The 21,264-nt window shown below is 34.8% G+C and overlaps 1 protein-coding gene across 14 annotated transcripts in view; it reads left to right on the top strand.

Annotated features, from left to right (window-relative positions):
- LOC101744992 (apoptosis-stimulating of p53 protein 1) overlaps nt 1-21,264 on the top strand; it is a 270,821-nt gene that overhangs the window by 174,261 nt on the left and 75,296 nt on the right. For 4 of the 14 annotated variants that reach the window (XM_038017349.2, XM_038017352.2, XM_038017351.2 and 1 more), the window contains exon 2: nt 12,979-13,784. The exons of the other annotated variants lie outside the window; for them this stretch is intronic. In XM_038017349.2, the coding sequence (XP_037873277.1) occupies nt 13,053-13,784 (732 nt within the window). In that variant the 5' untranslated portion in view covers nt 12,979-13,052. The remainder of the gene's footprint in view (nt 1-12,978; nt 13,785-21,264) is intronic. 14 annotated transcript variants of the gene reach the window in all.

A 21,264-nucleotide genomic window follows, 5' to 3' on the forward strand; every position in this document is an offset into this window, starting at 1 on the left:
GATGGTTTTGAAAAAAGTTCATGTACAGCGTAGTTTTATTTATTTCTTGATTCAATTAACACAAAACAGATTAAACTTAAACTTTAGCTAGTCTTTAGCTTTTTAGCTTACCGTAGTTAGTAGTATGAAGATAACCAGGGCTTGAATTTACTTTTACACTGCTCCGCAGGCAAAAACAATACGCGCAAAAATAATGCTTACAAAACCATCTGTTATCTATGGTTGAAACTAGGTATAGGCCAGTTTTGTATCAAAATTTATTATGTTTTAAATAATGTAATACATAAGCACGAATATGAAAAATTGTGGGTTAGGCCACTTTTGTGCTGACAGTCTTAATAATAAATTACATTTCAATATTTGTACAATCGTAGTATCATCAGCAACATCAATATTACAATTCAAATGAGACAATAACAAAGATTGCGAATATGACTTTCCCTTTATGTCTTCTCTCTGACATTGCCCGTGAGCAGCAATAGAACCTATCTATCTATTGGATTTACATAAAGAGCCGAATGAGTCCGCCTTGAACTCGTATATTTGCCATGACAATCATAGGTGAAGAGGTAGCACGAATTTGATTTCAATATTTTTATAATCTACATACATCTCTCTCTCTTCGATCGCTCCCTCACTGCTGAGGATCGTGACTCCGTCCGATTTCGTCAACCAACTGTCTCCATCGATCCCGCCCTGCAGCCCGGTGGAGTGCGTCGCTGATAGGTATCCCCAGTTCCTCCGCTATTTGGTCCGACCATCGTTTGGGACCTCTACCCCTAGGCCTTTTTCCCTCTATTTTATAATCTACATACCTACATAATGGACCGCTTTACACTAATAAAATAAATCAAATGTCAAATGGTTAGATTTGTCCAAATGTAAAAAGAAAAACATAAAAAGACATTTCGCATACAGCTGAATGCTTTTATGCTAGATGTTGAGCTGTATGCAAATAGTGATGATTGAATGGATTTCCAATTATTGTTTTATGCTTAAAAGTACAATTCGTATTCAATTTTTGTCTGAAAATTAAGAAAAATGATATTATTTTAAAATCATAAACTTTATTTGGACAAACAAACCATAATACTAGTCACAACAGAAAGAACAATGTTCACCTCCCAGACTATATTGGAGCAAAGTGACTTTGAGATACGAGAATCAACACCTCCATATGGAGATTGAATTCTCTTTACATTATATTTACATATATACCCAAAGATTTTTATTTACATGATCATTTGTGTAGTAAAATGTAGTAAACATCCCTTTAGAAGAAAATGTAAATATTATCGTGTAAAGTCTGCAACGTGTAATAGTGTAATATGCTAAATTATAAAATGAAATAATATTTCTATTACACTGATAAAACAATTTAATTGGTTTAATATATGGAAACTTGTCCTAGTGAACGAATAAAAATACAGTACAATATACATATTACAGATTTGTTTATCTTTTTATTGTTATAGTTAGGCAGTCGAGCATACAGTTCGTCTGGTGTTCATCCTTATTAAAACATGAAGTTGAAGTCTCAATTGCATTATGTAATGGCTATCCCACCTCAAACCTTTAAACCTGGTGTTTTTTTTTACTGGTGGTAGGACCTCTTGTGAGTCCGCGCGGGTAGGTAGGCGCCGTTATAAAAATAAACATTTAAAGAATTCCAAGTAGCGCTCGTAAAAAAAACACACGAGCAATTCGAATACTAAACGTTAATTATGAGTTTCCTTTATTATGAAGTAAACAGAAGAGTTATATAAAGGTAACGCTGACACAACGCTGTTACAAATTAAAAGCAATTAATTTTCACAGCATTCTTCTTTGACATTGTGAAGTCAGATTTTGTTACCCTGTTATATATGTCCTATCATCTATCCATAAGAAGACACTGATATTATTACCAGATTATTCCGTTTGAATTTCAATACTCGGTAAAGAAATAACATGGTATAATAAAAATCAAACCCGCAAAATTATAATTTGCGTAATTACTGGTGGTAAGACCTATGGTGAGTCTGCACGGGTAGGTACCACCACCACCCTGCCTATTTCTGCCGTGAAGCAGTAATGCGTTTCGATTTGAAGGGTAGGGCAGCCGTTGTAACTATGCTGAGATCTTAGAACTTATATCTCAAGGTGGGTGCGCCTTTACGTTATAAATGTCTATGGGCTCCAATAACCACTTAACACCAGGTGGGCTGTGAGCTCGTCCACCCATCTAAAAAAAAAAAAAAAAACTTAACCTATAAATTCTTTCGCAGGAGATATAGGCAGGATGTTGTGTTAGTTTATTTCAGTATTCACCTTAGAATGTCTCCAAAAATTATTCACTCTCACGCGAAGCTTGATACGTCGTGTGTGCGCAGAGCGGTGTAAGTTACTGAGTCTCGACTATTATACTAAAACTTTACACAGCAGTATGAGCGGATCAAAAGGGGCCATTAATGTTCGCATCCAACAGGTAACCCGACATCCGCCCACGACCCAAACAGTTTCATTTCGCGATCCCATCAATGGCTTGAAATTGTTGCTTATCTACATAGATTGCGTAAGCTTGTTAATGCTTCCATTTAATATGTAACAGTTCTCGTGGTTAGGTTTTGGAAGTGTGTTGCGTTTTTATAAGTGAGGTTGATCGAGGGTTTTGTGAACAATCGAAATGCCTACTCAATTTTATTCTGTATTTTAAAGCGGAGTTAAATTTGGCTCGGAAAATAAAAATAAAACTACATTTTAGTACTAGGTAGTACCACTGATATACCTACAATAACTTAATTAATGCTGTAAGTTAATCATTCAATTAATATTTTATAAAATACTTCAAATGCTTAAATTGAATTTATTTAGAATTTGTATGCTACAAGTGAAGTCGTCGTGGCCTAAAGGATAAGACGTCCGGTGCATTCGTATGTAGCGATGCACCGATGTTCGAATCCCGCAGGCGGCTACCAAATTTTCTAATGAAATACGACAAATGTTCACGATTGACTTCCACGGTGAAGAAATAACATCGTGTAATAAAAATGAAACCCGCAAAATTATAATTTGCGTAATTACTGGTGGTAGGACCTCTTGTGAGTCCGCGCGGGTGGGTACCACCACCCTGCCTATTTCTGCCGTGAAGCAGTAATGCGTTTCGGTTTGAAGGGTGGGGCAGCCGTTGTGACTATACTGAGACCTCAGAACTATATCACAAGGTGCGTGGCGCATTTACGTTGTAGATGTCTATGGGCTCCAGTAACCACTTAACACCAGGTGGGCTGTGAGCTCGTCCACACATCTAAGCAATAAAAAAAAAACATATAGATTTTGAAGAGATAACTATTTGGCTTTGCTTCGAAGTTTCCCATAAATATGCCGTAGCTGTTTTTTTTAAACAGGCACCCAATTACTACACGAAAAGAACTTGAAAAAGGGAAAATAGTGAAACAAATCGTAACCTTTCATGATATTTACACGCGTATGTAACCACCTACGATAAATTTATTTATTGTACACTCGAACGAGTTTCCTTTCTTTCAGAAGTCGTAAATGTGAGGGGGTAAACTTGAGTAAACATTCTGCTGTTACATCTCAGATTTATTTTCTCGAACCAGCCAGCTATATAGTATAATGAAATAAATAATTATTTTTATTGATGTTACCTTGTTTAGTGAAGATAAATTTGTGTTTCGGCGTTTTAAAAAGAACCCTTTTTTATTTATTGTTTTAAAATTAACTAGTCAGGTCATAAGTATTGTCACACAGTAAAAACTTTTCTTTTAGGATGCTGGCCACAAAAAAGTTTATTGAATTCGAATTTCGAATTGTTCATGAAAATAAAAATGTATACTTTTAGAATTTTACTCATTTTTAAATGTGGAGTGGACGCTTAAAAAAGACCGTGTTGCAGTTATTGCGTTGCATCGTTGCGGTTACGCGCCAATTCAAATTTTTAACATACTGAAAATTTTTAATATAACCAAAAGATTCGTTTATCGTACCATCAAACGATACAATAAGACTCTAGTGTAGATGACAGGTCAAGAAGGGGTCGCCCTCGGTCTGTTAGGACTCCAGCAGTGATAAAAGCTGTGAAGGCGCGAATTCAAAGAAATCCCAAACGTAAGCAGAAACTGTTGGCCCTTCAGATGGGGTTAAGCAGAACCACGGTGAAAAGGGTGTTAAATGAAGACTTAGGGCTTCGGGCATATCGAAGAAAAACAGGACATCATTTGAATGCTCGTCTAATGGACCTGAGACTGAAGAGATGCCGCGCTTTGTTGAAGCGGTACGCGGGAAAAAATATCGGGAAATTCTTTTTTCGGATGAAAAAATTTTTACTGTAGAAGAGAGCTACAACAAACAAAATAATAAGGTGTATGCACACAGTAGTGAAGAAGCGAGCAACCGTATTCCGCATGTCCAACGAGGTCATTTTCCATCCTCGCTCATGGTATGGTTGGGAGTTTCTTATTGGGGCTTAACAGAGGTACATTTTTGTGAGAAAAGTGTAAAAACGAATGCAGTTGTGTATCAAAATACAGTCCTGACGAACCTTGTGGAACCTGTTTCTCATACCATGTTCAATAACAGGCACTGGGTATTCCAACAAGATTCGGCGCCAGCTCATAGAGCGAAGAGCACACAAGACTGGCTGGCGGCGCGTGAAATCGACTTCATCCGGCACGAAGACTGGCCCTCCTCCAGTCCAGATTTGAATCCGTTAGATTACAAGATATGGCAACACTTGGAGGAAAAGGCGTGCTCAAAGCCTCATCCTAATTTGGAGTCACTCAAGACATCCTTGATTAAGGCAGCCGCCGATATTGACATGGACCTCGTTCGTGCTGCGATAGACGACTGGCCGCTCAGATTGAAGGTCTGATCGAAGTAATAAGTATCTGCTATATATTTAGAAAGAAAACTGTAAAAACTGAATTACACGACGTTGTCAATATTTTTTTACGAATAACTGAAGATTTGCGTAGGCGATGCTGGCCAGAAAAATTAATTCTTTTTTGGTATAAAATGATATCTTCCCTTTGACTTGGCCTCTTAATGCTATTAGATCGGGCCATTGCTAAATTGATTTACGGCAGTTTAAAACTAAGGCCGTTTTCTATTAGATTATTTGGGCTTAATTGCCCTAGGATTATCCTGGGATAGCTCGATATCGTTTTACGTGCAAAGTGAATTATTAAGTTGAATTTCGAAAGAGATAATCAAACGTTATATAATTTAAATAATTTGTTATATGTATATGTTACTGTAACATGACCAAAATTTGAAACTGGGTCCGTGGAATTCTAGCTCTCTGTTTTTGATAACATAATATGTTCCATAGTGAGTACTCTGAGGAATTGTATGTAATGATTCAGTCATCTCCTGCTTAGCACCGCATTGCCCATCAGTGGAATTTAATTAATCCGAACTCAAATATGATATTATACTTAGAACGCAGTGCGTTCATAGTGCGTTTCCAGAAAAATATTTTGTTATTTACTGTGCGGCTTTTGGAATTTAATTTTTTTGACATCTTTGATATATTCTTCTTCAAACTTGGCTTGAGGAAGATCCTCAGTAGTAGGCTTGTCTATGCCCTTGGTATTGTTGGTGTCTATAAACGACGGTGACCACTCTCCATCGTGGCCCTCTGTTTACAAATTCAATAAAAAAACTTACTTATATAGTCAAAGTATTATAGAAATGTGCATAGTTTTTGATTACGTTCTCTCGATTTGTTTGCGATCTTACATTAAGGATTCAAATACTTTTTTATGCATATAAGGAATCGACTGTATCTTCATGTACATATACACTACTGTCTGTTTCGCTGTTTCTGATTTAATTTAAGTTGACAGTGACGAAGTTCGTTTTTTTCTTAGTCTGGGCTTGTTTCTTTTGTCGAAGATCATTTCTTGTGTTGGAAAGCAAAAAAATTGTACTTTTTTGACAAATTGAATTATTTACTAACTCAACATTTACAAAATTTTATTATTTATTTGATATACACACTCGTATACTATTTAAAATCAATTTATAGTTTTACTTAAAAAATATACATATCTATAAATCTTGATGCGCGTAAATTTATCAAAATAGATTCAGATTTGTTCCAATCCCGAAACACAATACCCCTGATGAATAGTTAACGTATTATCATAGCCTATGAATATTAAATCACCATTGAAGATGTTTGATTTAATAATTGTACGAGATAGGACATCGTTTGACTATGTTACAGCTTGTCACTCGTATACACGTGTTTGAATTTGATTAAATTTCCATTGACTAGCTTAGTGTTTGAGGGATAAAGTAATAAATAAAAAAGCTTACTAATTTAGTACTACTGATACCCCTTATTAATGTAGTTTTCCGCTGTGCTTGTCTTATTTATCAATTATTATATGTTATATTAGATGTTTGAATAACACAAAGGCCATTAAAAATGTTTTCGTGAAAACCGCATTGAAATTAGTTGTAACGTTCTACCTGTGTTATTTTATAAATGAACATAAGGGTAGGTGATAGCAGAGTCCGTGACGTCATAGAATATTTATTCTATTGTCTGTCTCTATCTTCAATCTGTATTTGTCTCAGGGACATTAAAAAATCGGTTGGAGTGGACCTTCGTTCCACATTTATATAATTGACACTACTGCTGTGTTATGTTGTAGTATTTATTTTACGATTTAGTTGTCTAGTACATACAGATGTTTTTCTTCATCAGATACTGTGATAGAATGTTTGAATGTATCAATATATAATATTTTGTGGTCTTTTTAAATCGTTGGCGCAAACCAAGGAGCATTGGTTTTTCATTCTAAGTAGGAACTTGTATTCTAAGACGTGCTAATAATTTAAATTGTTTTGTGAACCGTATTAAGTGTACATATATATTTCGTTAAGTGTTTCTGGCCGATTCTTCTAAGTGGCGAAACAGTATTTCAAATAACTAGCAAAGTCATGAAAAAAGGTATTTTTTGCCTTGAATTTTTTTTTACCTTTGGTATACCTATTTAAATGATAATATATTTACGAATTAAACCGAAAAATACTGATGTTCTTGTTAACATTGAATGAGAATTTAAATTTTGATTTTTAAATTAATAACCTCAGCGCTATCGCCGAAATATTTGTAATTTAAATAACCTTGCTTCTATGTTAACGATATTACACCTTCTTGAAATTAATAAATTACGGATCCCTACGTAAAGGTGGATTCACATTCGACACTGAGCGGCTCAATGCGGGCGCGATAATTAAATCTCGCTCTAATTGGGTGAGGATCGATGGCAGCGCCCTCTGTATTTCACGAACACACTTCAGTGCCATCTGCACGTACGGTACACCCTTAAATAGACGATTATCTCAGGCTATACGAAAATCCAATTGGATTGTTATCAGATTAATTTTAAATTTTGGAGGATTTTTTTACTGATATTTTACTCGTTGGATTTTATTTAATTTTAATAGATTTATGATATTAATAAGCTCAGAAAAAACAAAAACTTATCGTTTGAGAATATTTTAAAAAAAACATAGAACCACTTTTTTACTGGTAGGACCTCTTGTGAGTCCGCGCGGTTGGATACCACCACCCTGCCTATTTCTGCCGTGAAGCAGTAATGCGTTTCGGTTTGAAGGGTGGGGCAGCCGTTGTAACTACACTGAGACCTTAGAACTTATATCTCAAGGTGGGTGGCGTATTTACGTTGTAGGTGTCTATGGGCTCCAGTAACCACTTAACCAACAGGTGAGCTGTGAGCTCGTCCACGTAAGCAATAAAAATAAAGGTTGAGGCTGATTACCAGAACTGAGCCGTCTTACGAGCCCCGTGGTGGTGTATCTCCATCTTAGTGTCCTCCGGTTGCCAGAAAGTCCCAACTCGCTGGTTTGTACGAGGTGCATGGTCGAGAAACTATGGTAAGCCTGGTTCTGGTTAGGTGAATTGCGAGCGAAGGCGAGCTCTATAGGATTTGTACAGGTGCGGAACGATCAGAACTGTTTCGGGAAATACCTGCACTGAATCGGAGCTGAGTGGACGGCTGAGTCCTTGACAGAATTGAACCCAGTTTTTTGTGCAAAAGTGTTTTAGTAGCTTCAACTCCGACATATCTCGTCTATCACCTCAAACTCCCAGCGGTGAAGTTGCGATATTTAATCCAAAACTCAAGCATTTCAATCAAAGCGCTTGTGTCTTTTTTATTAAAACAAATCAGTTCTATGTAGGGACTGCATAAAATTAAATGAATAAAACCTCATAATACGACAATAGTAGAGATGTATATATTGTGGTATACGTTCGTGAAGTATAGACGTGAGTAAGCTAGGATTAAATATTGTACAGTACGCAGGTCGCTCGACTTACCTTATAACATTATGAAATACTTTGCGAGTTCCGATTTTTCACTAAGAAATAAACGGGGCCATTCGCAAGAACACCACATCTACTTAAGTATACATATATATTTTCTCTCAAATTAAATTTGCGTTTCAGGCCTTCGCAATTCAAGTATTTGTTTTTGTGAATGTCGCGAAAAGAATAGGACGGTAATCTGAGATTCAATTCGCGAAGATACTTCCAGTCTATAAAATGGAAATGAAAACAGAACTTTTTAAGGGGAGGAGCTGTGTTATTCTTTCGCTATAACTTTCAATTAACCGCCGGTGTGGCTCGGAACTTTATGATTGATGTCGTTGCGGTATACCATTCTTTTTGTACAGTAAAACAGAGAGGCTGAATTCTATCTCAGTAATTGATGATCCATGATTACTATTGCTCGTGTGTACACTACATCACATACACATTATGTGTATATAACTATAACTGGGAAAAAGATAAGAAAACCGGAGGTTTCGCAACAGCCCACGGTCATTCGGTAACGTGCGCACTTATTGTGGTACACTTCATTCACGGTTGTTTGCATAAGAGTTAGTGTATTGCGCAAACGAACGCTCTGAAATCGTGGTCAATGAATGATAAAAAAATATGTTATTTTTTGTACGTTATTACAAAGTTAAATCGTACACTGTGTGCATTACTAATAAAAATCTTACGTTACGGACGTTTTTTCCCGGTTACGGTACCCCTCCACATCGTCCCATAAGGAACTTCGTTCCAAAAATCACGCACGGTCATTCGGCCCCAATTTAGGATTCCCTGTGTTATGGGTACCAAACGATTGATAAACATACTTATACACGTTAAAATATATACTCTTCTCTTCTTCTTTTTCTCCACCTTATCCCACTAGGTGGGGTCGGCACAGCTAATTTTTCTCTTCCATTCTCTTCTATCAGCCGTCATCTCAACATTCACTTCTCTCTCTCTCATATCGTCATTCACACACTACATCCATGTCTTCTTCGGTCAACCTCTTCCCCTCTACCTTACATTACCTTACACTACCATTTCCATACATCTCCTAGTCACATGCATCTTCTCTCTACGCATCACATGTCCATACCACGCTAATCGTCCGCTCTTCAATTTGTTGATTACCGGGGCTACTTTCACACTTCCTCCTCAACACATTAAAATATACACATATATAGATAATAGACATCCAGACAGAGGGCAAACGCATCTGTTCATCACACGAATATTCGCATATTAAGGATCTAATGAGGTATTTTGTAGAAAGTTAAAACAATTAACGCCCTCAATTGTGCAGCTCTGCACTATTTCACAAACAATCGTGCCAGTTTTTAATTTTCCTCTGAAATGCTGATCTGAATAATAATTCATTTTAATGGGGTTTTCCTGGTCTTACAATTCGAAGTTCAGGTTTGAGCGAGAGAATCAAAGTCTATTCATTTCTATTGTATAAATGGACCATTCAAAGCTCAACAGTATCATTTATGTACAGAAGCAACAGACCAGGGCCTTTGTCTTTTCTCATAATTAACAAGTTTGAAGAACTTTAATATCTAACCAACTAATTTAATTCACAACCAACGAAACTGTTATTTTATTTTATGTCTTAATTAAAACATTTTCACGACCAAAATTCGCGTTACTTTTATAAATTTTCATAGTAACATATAATGTATATATATATATATATATATGTATAGTGTACGAGTAAACATAAATTACAAGATCTAAGGGTAATAAACGAAAATGTATGCAGATAATCTTTTATTGCCAATAAAAAAAACAACGTGATGCTAAAATACACTCTTAGATTAATGAACGTTAGCACGATAATTTTAATGCATAACAGGCCGCAGAATAATTCTGGGAAGATAGACAATGTTAAGGCATATCACGAATGCATTAAAGGACAATGGTCAGAACGGATGGGACATTTGTACCACGATAAAGTTTCATGTTTTTTCATATAGTTTTATTTATTTGATAGATAATATAATTGTCGAATATAATTTTAATTATCAGATTTTTAGAACTTTGCAAACATAGGTATTGTGTGTAAAAACTTATAATGCGTTTTGTTATCAACGATCAACCTTTTTTTGCTATCTTTTTTCAAATAATTGTTTTTTTGTTTTTGCAGACTTTTAAAATATATGAAATACACGAAAATATTTGGATTGTTACCCTTTATAAATCAGACTACTCTTATAAGGAAACAATAAAAAATAATAGTGGTACAAAAACTGCTCCTCTCCCTTAAATTAGGAATCGTGACATGCGACTAGGAAAACTTGGTCCGAGCACTTATTTGAATTGAGATTGCTTTAGTTTAATGTTTTCATCGGTTTTCACGACAGACGTAATTAAAATAAAATTTACTACGACTGACTGATCGTCCTGTTACGAAAACTGTAAACTATTCGAAACGTCAGAAATAGTATAATAACACTAAAAAATGCGAAATTAAACCGTAAATTTACTTTTAATTATGCTTTTGTTTATCTTATGAATAGATATGAATGATTTATTTCATTATACGGATGAGCGTGAAAATATTATGCTCATCTTCTATTGCCACCGAAGCGAGGCGAACGTACATAAGGCTTAATTGTGAGTTATTAACGCCGTTCACGGGCATTAGCAATGTTATAAGTTACTGTTTGCCAAGTTACTGTCCGCAAAAACGGGTCTCGTACTAATATTTTTCAAAGAATAGTTGCGGTCAGGCATAGTCATATCGATTTGCTTGTTTATAGAAAGAGCCTGTTCGGATTGTAGATAATTTCTATCTCGTAATCGTTTGTAGGTTCTAGGCTTACAGAAAGAGTAATTATGTATACTAGTTGTCCCGCTTGTTGTACTAGTAGTCTTGTTGTACTAGTAGTCTTGTTGTACTAGTAGTCGAAATTCCACTATAATTATTTGAAATTATTTGAAAGTATAGTTAGAAATTATTATTATTGGTTCTAGACTGGTCACAGACTATATACTTCTATAATCACAGATTTCGCTAAGGCTATCTACTATGACAAATAATATTGAAGACAAAAAATATTAATCTACTCTCAATTTGACCACAGACTAACAATATACAAGAGAGTGTAATGTTTTTCTGTTGATTTAATTTATTTTTTATGCATAATTTAAAAAAAATATTTACATTCTGCACTCCTCTATATTCTCTATAAGTGTGGAAAATTTCGTACTCCTCTGTCCGCGCAATTTTCGTAAAAACGGGTACAAAGTTTTTGCGTTAATATTTGGTATTAATATATAGATTATCATATAGTATCATGGTCATGTTTCATTATAAGAAATATTTTTGAGGAATGTTAAAGTTTTTATCACATATATATTTCGTATGTATATTTCAATTAACTCCTTGTGAGACTATGAATTTTAAATTCTACAATACAATATTCCGAAACATTTTAAACATACGCGCTGTTCGATTTAACTTTTCAAAAGGAGCTTTTAGACGTAATAAATTGCTCGGCAATTTACGTTTCAGAGGTGAGCATATATCAAAATTTTCTGAAACGTAATAATGTTCACTTTACTATGTAACAGCTATACATACGACGCAGACGAAATCCGATAAACGCCAACTTTTCGCTCAGTTCTGTAGTATGTGCTGTTTTATATGTGGTATAAAACAGTAACTGGCTTCAAAACTTTTTCTCCGCATCCGAAAAGGATTTCAGGACAAATGTTTGTGGCGAGTTTTCGGCTTATTTTATTTCGAGAACTTTTACTATAAATAGTGTCCATATACGTGCGATTTGTTTAATGCTATCTAGAAAACTATAGCTGTAACAAAAGTCGGCTAATTTATTTAACGGTTATATGCTTCAAAAGCAAGTCAAAGTATTTTTTGTCTAAAAATATACAAATGTGCCCATTTATTATCTGCATTATGCATGTTGGATCTACTTGTTAGCTGTATGACATGAACTCTAAAAATTAATATCCATAGATGTTCAGACGAAGTCTGGTTTACTTAGTGTTAGACGGTGACTGAAGCCTAAAGTAAATGGTAATGCCGTCGCAATTCTTGACACAATGTGTAGGTTTGTCGCATGGGATTAACGGCCTTCCTGCCTTTTAAATGGAATTGGTTATCGCTTACCCAAAAAATTAGTTGAATGGTAGTGCTAAGTCATGAAGGCTTACAAATTGCCCTAGCGCCGGTACTCAACATTGGGACAAGGGTGGAAATCTGGGTGGGAGAATAAATATTCTCATTTTATTTTACTTACTACAGATGAACGGAGAAGTAGTAACTCGATTTAAATATAGTGGCTTATGTATGTCTTACATGTAGAAAGTCGATGTCCAGCAGTGGACGTCTCTGGGCTGACGAGGATGATGATGATGATCATGTTAAAATATGTATACATATTATATTCACATATCCTATGATAAATAACTAACCAAACATACTGTTCTCACGAAACATCTCTTGGTATTTTATTTGAAAATAGTTCAAATAACTTTTTCTAATCTCTTCAAATTGTTTAAAAATCTAAAATCCTAATGATTAATTACGTTCAAGCTTATAGATTTCTTAAGGTTTCCAGTCATTATAAATTAGAATTGTGTTTCTGTAGATATCTAAGTACACCAAAAATGTGAGTGCTAATTGTGATAAGAGTTTCTAAGAAAATAAATGACGTAATATAAAATGTTAGCTTGTGTTTCTCAACCTATGGAGAAGGTGTTGCTATTTAAAGAAGGACCACCCATTGCCATGGGACCGTTAGAAACCAGCAAATTACGACATAATCACTCAGGCGCCATGAAATCCATCAAACTCTTTCAAAAATCAGACCGTCAACTCAGTGACGAAACAAAAGATAGTTCTCCGTCACACACATCATCACCGTTACTCATTAACGTTTCTGGAAGTCGTTTGAACCTAAGGAAATTAGAAAACGATAGTAAAGGAAAATCGACAAAGATTCTTGTTAACCCGGTTTGCTCAGACAGCGTCGGCAGTAGCGATGACAGCAATCGATCTAAAAATACAAACACCAAATGGAACGTTAAGAAGAAACGTCTCAAGACTGAAAGTGTCAAGATTCACAAAAAAAGCGAACGCAAAAGTGATAAAGATGATCCAATTAGTAAGGACGAAGCCAAGAAAGATAAGAAATCGATATCTTGTTTCAAAATGAAAAGTTCCGAAGATAAATCACGTCTGGACGAAGATCGAAGATTCGGCAAAGAGAACTGTACAAACGAGAACGCTAGTAATTTAATGAGCTCAACGAAGCCCGACATTATTAATCATTCAAGGAAAAATAGCAGAGAAATCCTAGTCAATGAAAGGACAATGACAGAGCAGACGCTATTAAAAACTGACCAATTGAAGACAGGAAAGACTGATAGTACTGTAGCAATTAAGGAAAATAAGGTAAGTGATTAATGAATGAGAAATCTTTTTTGTTTGTGTCTCAGTTAACATCCGATTTGCTTAATGGCTATCATTTTAATATGTTTTAAGAAATTCTTTGTTATTGGACATTGGAAACATGTATGAGAGCATTGGTGTAATTTTCGGTAGGCAGCGGCTTGGCTCTGCCCCTTGCATTGCTGAAGTCCATGGGCGACGGTAACGGAAGTCGTCGTGGCCTATTGAAGTCGTCGTGGCCTAAAGGATAAGACGTCCGGTGCATTCGTATCGAGCGATGCACTGGTGTTCGAATCTCGCTGGCGGGTCCCAATTTTTCTAATGAAATACGTACTCAACAAATGTTCACGATTGACTTCCACGGTGAAGGAATAACATCGTGCAATAAAAATCAAACCCGCAAAATTATAATTTGCGTAATTGCTGGTGGTAGGACCTCTTGTGAGTCCGCACGGGTAGGTACCACCGCCCCGCCTATTTCTGCCGTGAAGCAGTAATGCGTTTCGGTTTGAAGGGTGGGGCAGCCGTTGTGACTATACTCAGACCTTAGAACTATATCTCAAGGTGTGTGGCGCATTTACGTTGTAGATGTCTATGGGCTCCAGTAACCACTTAACACCAGGTGGGCTGTGAGCTCGTCCACTCATGTAAGCAATAAAAAAATAAAAAAAAACTCACCATCAGGTGGGATACAGCCCACCAAATGTTAGTCGCAGAAAATAAATACGTAATTTAGTCAATAAAGGAGTTTAACATTAAACCTCGATTATAGAGGGTTGCTGTAGTCAGAGCGGCATGACTGTTGGTATATCTTACGAGGACGAGCGACGGTAGAGATACTTAATTAGTGCCTTAGATAGTTTCCGACACCAAAAAAGTCACAATATATAAGAAATTGAAAAGTACTGTGAATAGAAACAAAAAAATGATCATACAAATATGTAGTAGTTCCTGCTGGACCCAGGGTTTTCGGTTCGATTCTCTCATTGGGCAAGCAATTCTTTGAATAACAGGTGTGCTTGCTCTTTGTCTGGTTGGTTATTATCTATATATGTATATATTTAAACGTATATAAGTATGTTCTATAATCTCTGGTTTATATAATGTAGGGAATTGTAGTTTTCGGTCAGATGACGGTGTTTGACTACATATTATTATAATAAAATGAAAAAACCTATCTATTTCTGTGCGCTCCGTATTCTGGGCCCACTACGTCATCCTGCCATATTGTATTATTGTTATAATAAAATTATTATTAATATTTCAATATTATTCAAAATTAACTAAGAATATTTGGTACATTCGAATACAGTTCAACTATGTATACAGATTAATAATTTATTATTTGATCTTAATTTTTACACATATCGATTTGGTTTAAAGTTTCACTGACCCATATTTAATTTTACACACAATATTATTAAAATTTAAAGCGACCGATTTAAAATTCTACGTACGCAAAAAGGAAATATGGGATTCAAACATGAGTTGTTGAACTCCAAAGCTCTGTATCCGGCCTTCGTGCACGGAATGTATGAGACTGCCGTCCTTATTTCGAAGTTATTTCCTTCTGTTCCATTCCATTATGTAACACAGAACAATTTGTGTATTGTGTCTACATGTCAAAAGCTAATGCATTCAGGAAAAATGTGGTAGATTCGTGAGATCACTTTTAAAATATTCTGATGAACATTGAATAAACAAACCAAATTTTTGGTCTTCAAACTGAAGATATTCATATAATTATAGATGTTTCATGTACACTTTTTTCGTTTTGTGATCTAGTCCGCTGTATTTAAATTACAATGTGAAGTGGATTTATTGCCAAACATTTTTGCAGATAACATTCGCAATTATATTCCGGAATTTTGCAAATATAACGCATTTTAGTAAATATATTCCGCGAATTTTGCAGCATAAATATTTATTTAAATGGTGATTTCAATATTTCAATCGTTAAATTCTTAACCGAAAACCCACGGTATATAATATTTAATAATATACTTTGGTAACTAAACATGCAAAGTTTCTATAATAAACAGGTCCACAAACACAAAAGATTATTGATTAGCAATAACGTCAAGGTTAATCCAATGTCAGTCACGGTGCTACAATAAAAACCAAGGTTTTAGTAATTGTTAAATGTCATAATATGAAGAACACGCCAAGATTTTGTTTGATCAGTACGTTACTGTCTCGTTAATCGGGTTTTAATATCCGGTGTTCCTTTATCGTTTCATTGTGGTTTTCCCTTACACGAAGTTTGCACGAAGATCGGGGTAGGTTTACCGTATCGTGTTTTATTTTGGAGATTTTATCGTGAATTTATTCTGTTTACTGTGTATTCTTTTTTTAATGTTTCCGTTGTCATTGTCCTTAATGCGATAATCAAAATCAAAGTAAGATAGTTTTATTTATTGAAATAGGCTTTCACAGACGCCTTTAAATTGTCTGTACTTTAGTTCCGATCCGGAATATAGTTTCACCAGTGAGAAGAATAGTCAAGAAAATTACAAAATATTTACGTACACAAAATATCAATCAATCAAATATACATCATTTTGTAATGAACTTAAAACAAGATGTTTCAAAATACTAGATTTGATTCCGTTCGTTTTTAGGAAAACATGCCCTCAAGTTGGCTTACTATTCTCCCTACACTGTGTTAGCGTATCCAAAGGTCCCTGCACGTTTTGTATGTATTTGACGCTTCATTGATATTCCGTGTTCAACGTGAATCGTTCTAGTATTAAAAAATGTATATTTAAATTGCAACCTTGTAATTCGATAAGTTCTTTATTCGTGCTATTTTGATACACGCTATATTAATAACGAATATAGTATTGCTAATTTAATGTACATAAAAACGGTCATCGCGTTATTATTTCTCCGAATGAAATTTAATTGAATTCGTAGGACTTTTTACGTTCCATTACACTAATTTTTCATGTTTATATTTTACGTTACCCTTAACGATCCTTAAATTGTAACGCAGTTGACACCTGTCTCAGCGCGTTTAAATTATTACTAAGAATTTCATTTTCAGCGTTCCTCGTGAAATAGTGATTCCAAAATAATGAAATGTTTTTTTTTTGTTTCAGGTAAGCGTTTGAACAATCGTCCTCCAGCACAAAGAGTCCTTTAAAGGTGTTTAATTAAATTCAATTAATGTATGAATCACACCAACTTAGAGATCTACTAATGATCTACTAATGTAGTAACCAAAATCTTTAAAAAGAAATTTGTTTGTGAATTCCATTACAAGCATTTATAAATTAAGTCAAACCATTAAATCATGAAATAACTTAAATAGAATTAAAGTCGAAAAAATCGTTCCAATTTAAGCATCAAATCATTGGCGCAGTGTGCGTGGTTATAAAGCTATCACGTGGTACTCCTGTGGATTGTTTTAACGGATTTGAATACAACAACTAAAATAACATAACAAATATCTACATAATATCTGTATTGTTTAATTTAGGTACCTTATATTGGACAGTATATTTGTAATCTCAATATTACGCTAGTTTAGTCCAAAACATTATATTAGCCAACTTTATTAGTTTCTCTGCTATCGCAAAATATGCTTCGTGGTATTTGTTCAAACATTACATGTGTGTCTTTTATTGATCTGCAATTCGATCATAAATTGTATACCAAATTATTAATACTAGAGGTCCCGCAGTAGTCGAAATTCGACAATAATTAATTGGAATTGTCAGTTTGTACACTATTATGATTGTATTTTATACTTCTGTAATCACAAATTTCACCAAGGCTACACTATAAAAAAATATTAATAAAGACAAACAATATTTAATCTATTCTCAATTTGACAACAGACGTCAAGAACAAAAGTTTGACAATAAATAGTATGCATGCGTGTGTGCGTCAAATACATGGTATGTGTGTGTAATGTTTTCTTTATTGATTTAATGTATCTTTAATGCATCATTTTAAAAAAATCTTAGCATTGTGCACTTCTCCTCTATATTCTCTATAAGTGTGGAAAATTTCATACTCCTCCGTCTGCGCAATTTTCGTAAAAAGGGATACAAAGTTTTTGCTTCACGTATTAATATATAGATATTAATACGATGCCGCAATTATGTAAAATAAGAATTTGGGCTTTATTAAAGAAAGTATTTGAAGGTATATTATTAATTATATATCTATAATGATAATATATTATAAATTATATTATCATACTAATATACTACAAGTTACGGCGTCCGCCTATATAGTGTTTTTCATGTAACAAGGTCACAGCGGCCTAGTAAATCGACTTTTATGTTAATCAAGATATGGTTAATGTATGTACAGTCCTAAACTGTCCCAATTCAAGAGTAGGAATGCCGAATTTTGCAGCTCGCTTACTGAACACTCACCCAGATACAGTCCATAACATCAAATGTTGTTCAAAGGAATAATGATAATATCTCAGCCCGTTTGTTTCTTGGCCAGTTCAAAAAACAGATTAATAAATCGTCAATTAATTTTATGCACATAGCAGGTATGCAAAATCGCTCCAGACTTTTACTTTATTACTGGTGGTAGGACCTCTTGTGAGTTCGCACAGGTAGGTACCACCACCCCGCCTATTTCTGCCGTAAAGCAGTAATGCGTTTCGGTTTGAGGGGTGGGGCAGCCGCTGTAACTATACTGAGACCTTAGAACTTATATCTCAAGGTGGGTGGCGCATTTACGTTGTAGATGTCTATGGGCTCCAGTAACCACTTAACATCAGGTGGGCTGTGAGATCGTACACACATCTAAGCAATTTAAAAAAAAAAAAAATTACTGACCCGAATGAAAGAGTAGGTAAAATGTTCCTGCTTCCTCCTTTTTAGGTACATTATATGCTTGTGGTAAGTTATGTTTAAATTGAAGTAATTCAACTGTGAAACCGTAACAACTGTATTTTCGCTTTCTGAGTATAATGCTAACATAGTTATCCAAAGGTTAATCTTGTTTGTGTTTGACTTTTTGATTACGACAAAACTTATGGAACGCGATTGCTAAGCAAGATGTAAGTGAAAATGTAGTTTTCGTGTGGCACTTCCGTAAGCAGTGCTCATGAGGTGATGTAAGTAACCACTAAGTCGGCTTACGCACCCCGCTGAGAAATCATGGCCAACAGGCAGTCGATTCCAATGAAGTCACCATTTGCCTAAACCAAAATAAATGTTTTTCCTGTGCTTGGTTAACAAACGCCTTCAATACTGCGTATAATGATTCGTCTTGTACTTTGTCAAGATTAAATTTCATTCAAAATGATTTGGTTCTTCACTTGACTTTTTTTTTATTTGTAAAAATTGCTTAATGAAATATAATCTCCTTTAATTGGGGCGTCAACTAAATGCAGTCGTCTGCAAGGCAGCAAAATCCAGTGCATGCTCTCAGTACGCCCTACTTAAGATAGAATGATTAGGACTTTTTTTTTATTGCTTAAATGGGTAGACGAGCTGCAGCCCACCTGTTGTTAAGTGGTTACTAGAGCCCATAGACATCTAGAACGTAAATGCACCACCCACCTCGAGATATAAGTTCTAAGGTCTCAATATAGTCACAACGGCTGCCCCACTCTTCAAACCGAAACGCATTACTGCTTCACGGCAGAAATAGGCAGGGCGGTGGTATCTAGCCACGCGGACTCACAAGAGGTCCTATAACCAGTAATTACGCAAATTATAATTTTGCGGGTTTGATTTTTATTATACGATGTTATTCCTTCACCGAGTATAGAAACTCAAACGGAATAATCTGGTAATAATAATAATATCAGTGTCTTCTTATGAATAGATGATAGGACATATATAACAGGGTAACAAAATCTGACTTCACAATGTCAAAGAAGAATGCTGTGAAAATTAATTGCTTTTAATTTGTAACAGCATTGTGTCATCGTTACCTTTAAATAACTCTTCTGTTTACTTTATAATAAGTAAAGGAAACTCATAATTAACGTTTAGTATTCGAATTGCTCGTGTGTGTTTTTTTACGGGCGCTGCTTGGAATTCTTTAAATGTTTATTTTTGTAACGGCGCCCGGAGCCCATTTGCGCGAACTTACGAGTCTTTTTTAAGGAAAGCGCGCAGTCACCGCTTTTCAAAAAAAAATGAAATGAAAAGAAAGCGGGTGAAGCGCGGAAACGCTCAACGTATGTTTGTGGGTCGCGGCCTTGCTTTGTGGTAAGATGGACGTGTATTTGAGTTGTGGGCTATTTTTATTTTCCAGTACATTGATGTTCCAAATAATGTACGGTAATTTGTTACCTGAGAAGGACACGGAAGCAGTATTTAATTTAAAAAGTGAATAGTGCATAGAAATTTGCATACGGTACGGAATCATTTCATCTTCAATTTTGAGCCTCAAAATAAATAACAATACACCATCATTATTTTTTATTTGCTTATTAGCGTTACATTTGAGACCATCAGCGCAAAAGTGGCCTAACTCACATTTTTTTTATATTCAAGCTTGTATGATGTATATCGGTATTTATTTAAAATATAATAAATTTTGATGCAAAACCGGCCTATCCATTATCCATAGTTTCACCCATAGATAACAGATAGCTTTGTAATTTGTAAACATTATTTTTGCGGGTTTCGCTTTTTTGCTTACTCAAATTCGAATTCATGAAAATTGAAACCTAATTGCCTCCGTACTAAATATGGTAAGCATATGCCACTTTTGCGCTGACGGCCTCATTTATCGTGAATGTTGAGAGAAAACGTTATGTCCGTATGTATTTTTAAATACAGTAAATGAAATGACTTTAGAGCTTCAATGTATTGAGGTACACTTTTGTTTAACAGGCATTTAAATATTCATGACAAAAACATTGCAAGTTCTTAATTGAAAATTCAGTCACAGTCAATTTAAAGCTAGTCAACGTGAAAATAGAAGCCTTTATCAAGGAAATTTTGTTTTTCAATTAAAACTTTTCATTCGACTGGCAAACAAAGTTTTTTTTTTTCATCCTAAAGTTTCCGTGATTCTTTCAAAAGTTTCTCGGCCACTTCATGACTGGCTTTCATATTATAAAAAAAAAAACCTAACTTTGCATCTCCAAAAGGATTTTAATATTTTACGAAGTTCAGCGTCATTAACGTCATTAACAAGAAGCGTCATTAACAAGTAATTGGGGTACTGTATATTAAATCACCTAAAAAAAACCTTCGAATGAATTTTGAATAGTATTTTAAAAAGGTTGTTTAGCAATGCCTTTTATTACTCATTTTGAATAGACTATTAATTCAATATCTTAACAAAGCTGCTTTCCGTCTATGTACTTGGTGTTTTTTTTTTTTTTTTTTTTTTTTTTTTTTTTTTTTTTTTTTTTTTTTTTTTTTTTTTTTTTTTTTTTTTTTTTTTTTTTTTTTATACCTATGCTGATAGCCTTGAGAGGCTATTTCAGCTTCACCCTAACGTTTGTAGGTGAGCTCGCGGGGCTCAACCGGAGAGTTGCTAACACTGA

The sequence above is a fragment of the Bombyx mori genome, chromosome 18 (genome assembly GCF_030269925.1).
Source record: "Bombyx mori chromosome 18, ASM3026992v2".
Classification (NCBI taxonomy): domain Eukaryota; kingdom Metazoa; phylum Arthropoda; class Insecta; order Lepidoptera; family Bombycidae; genus Bombyx; species Bombyx mori.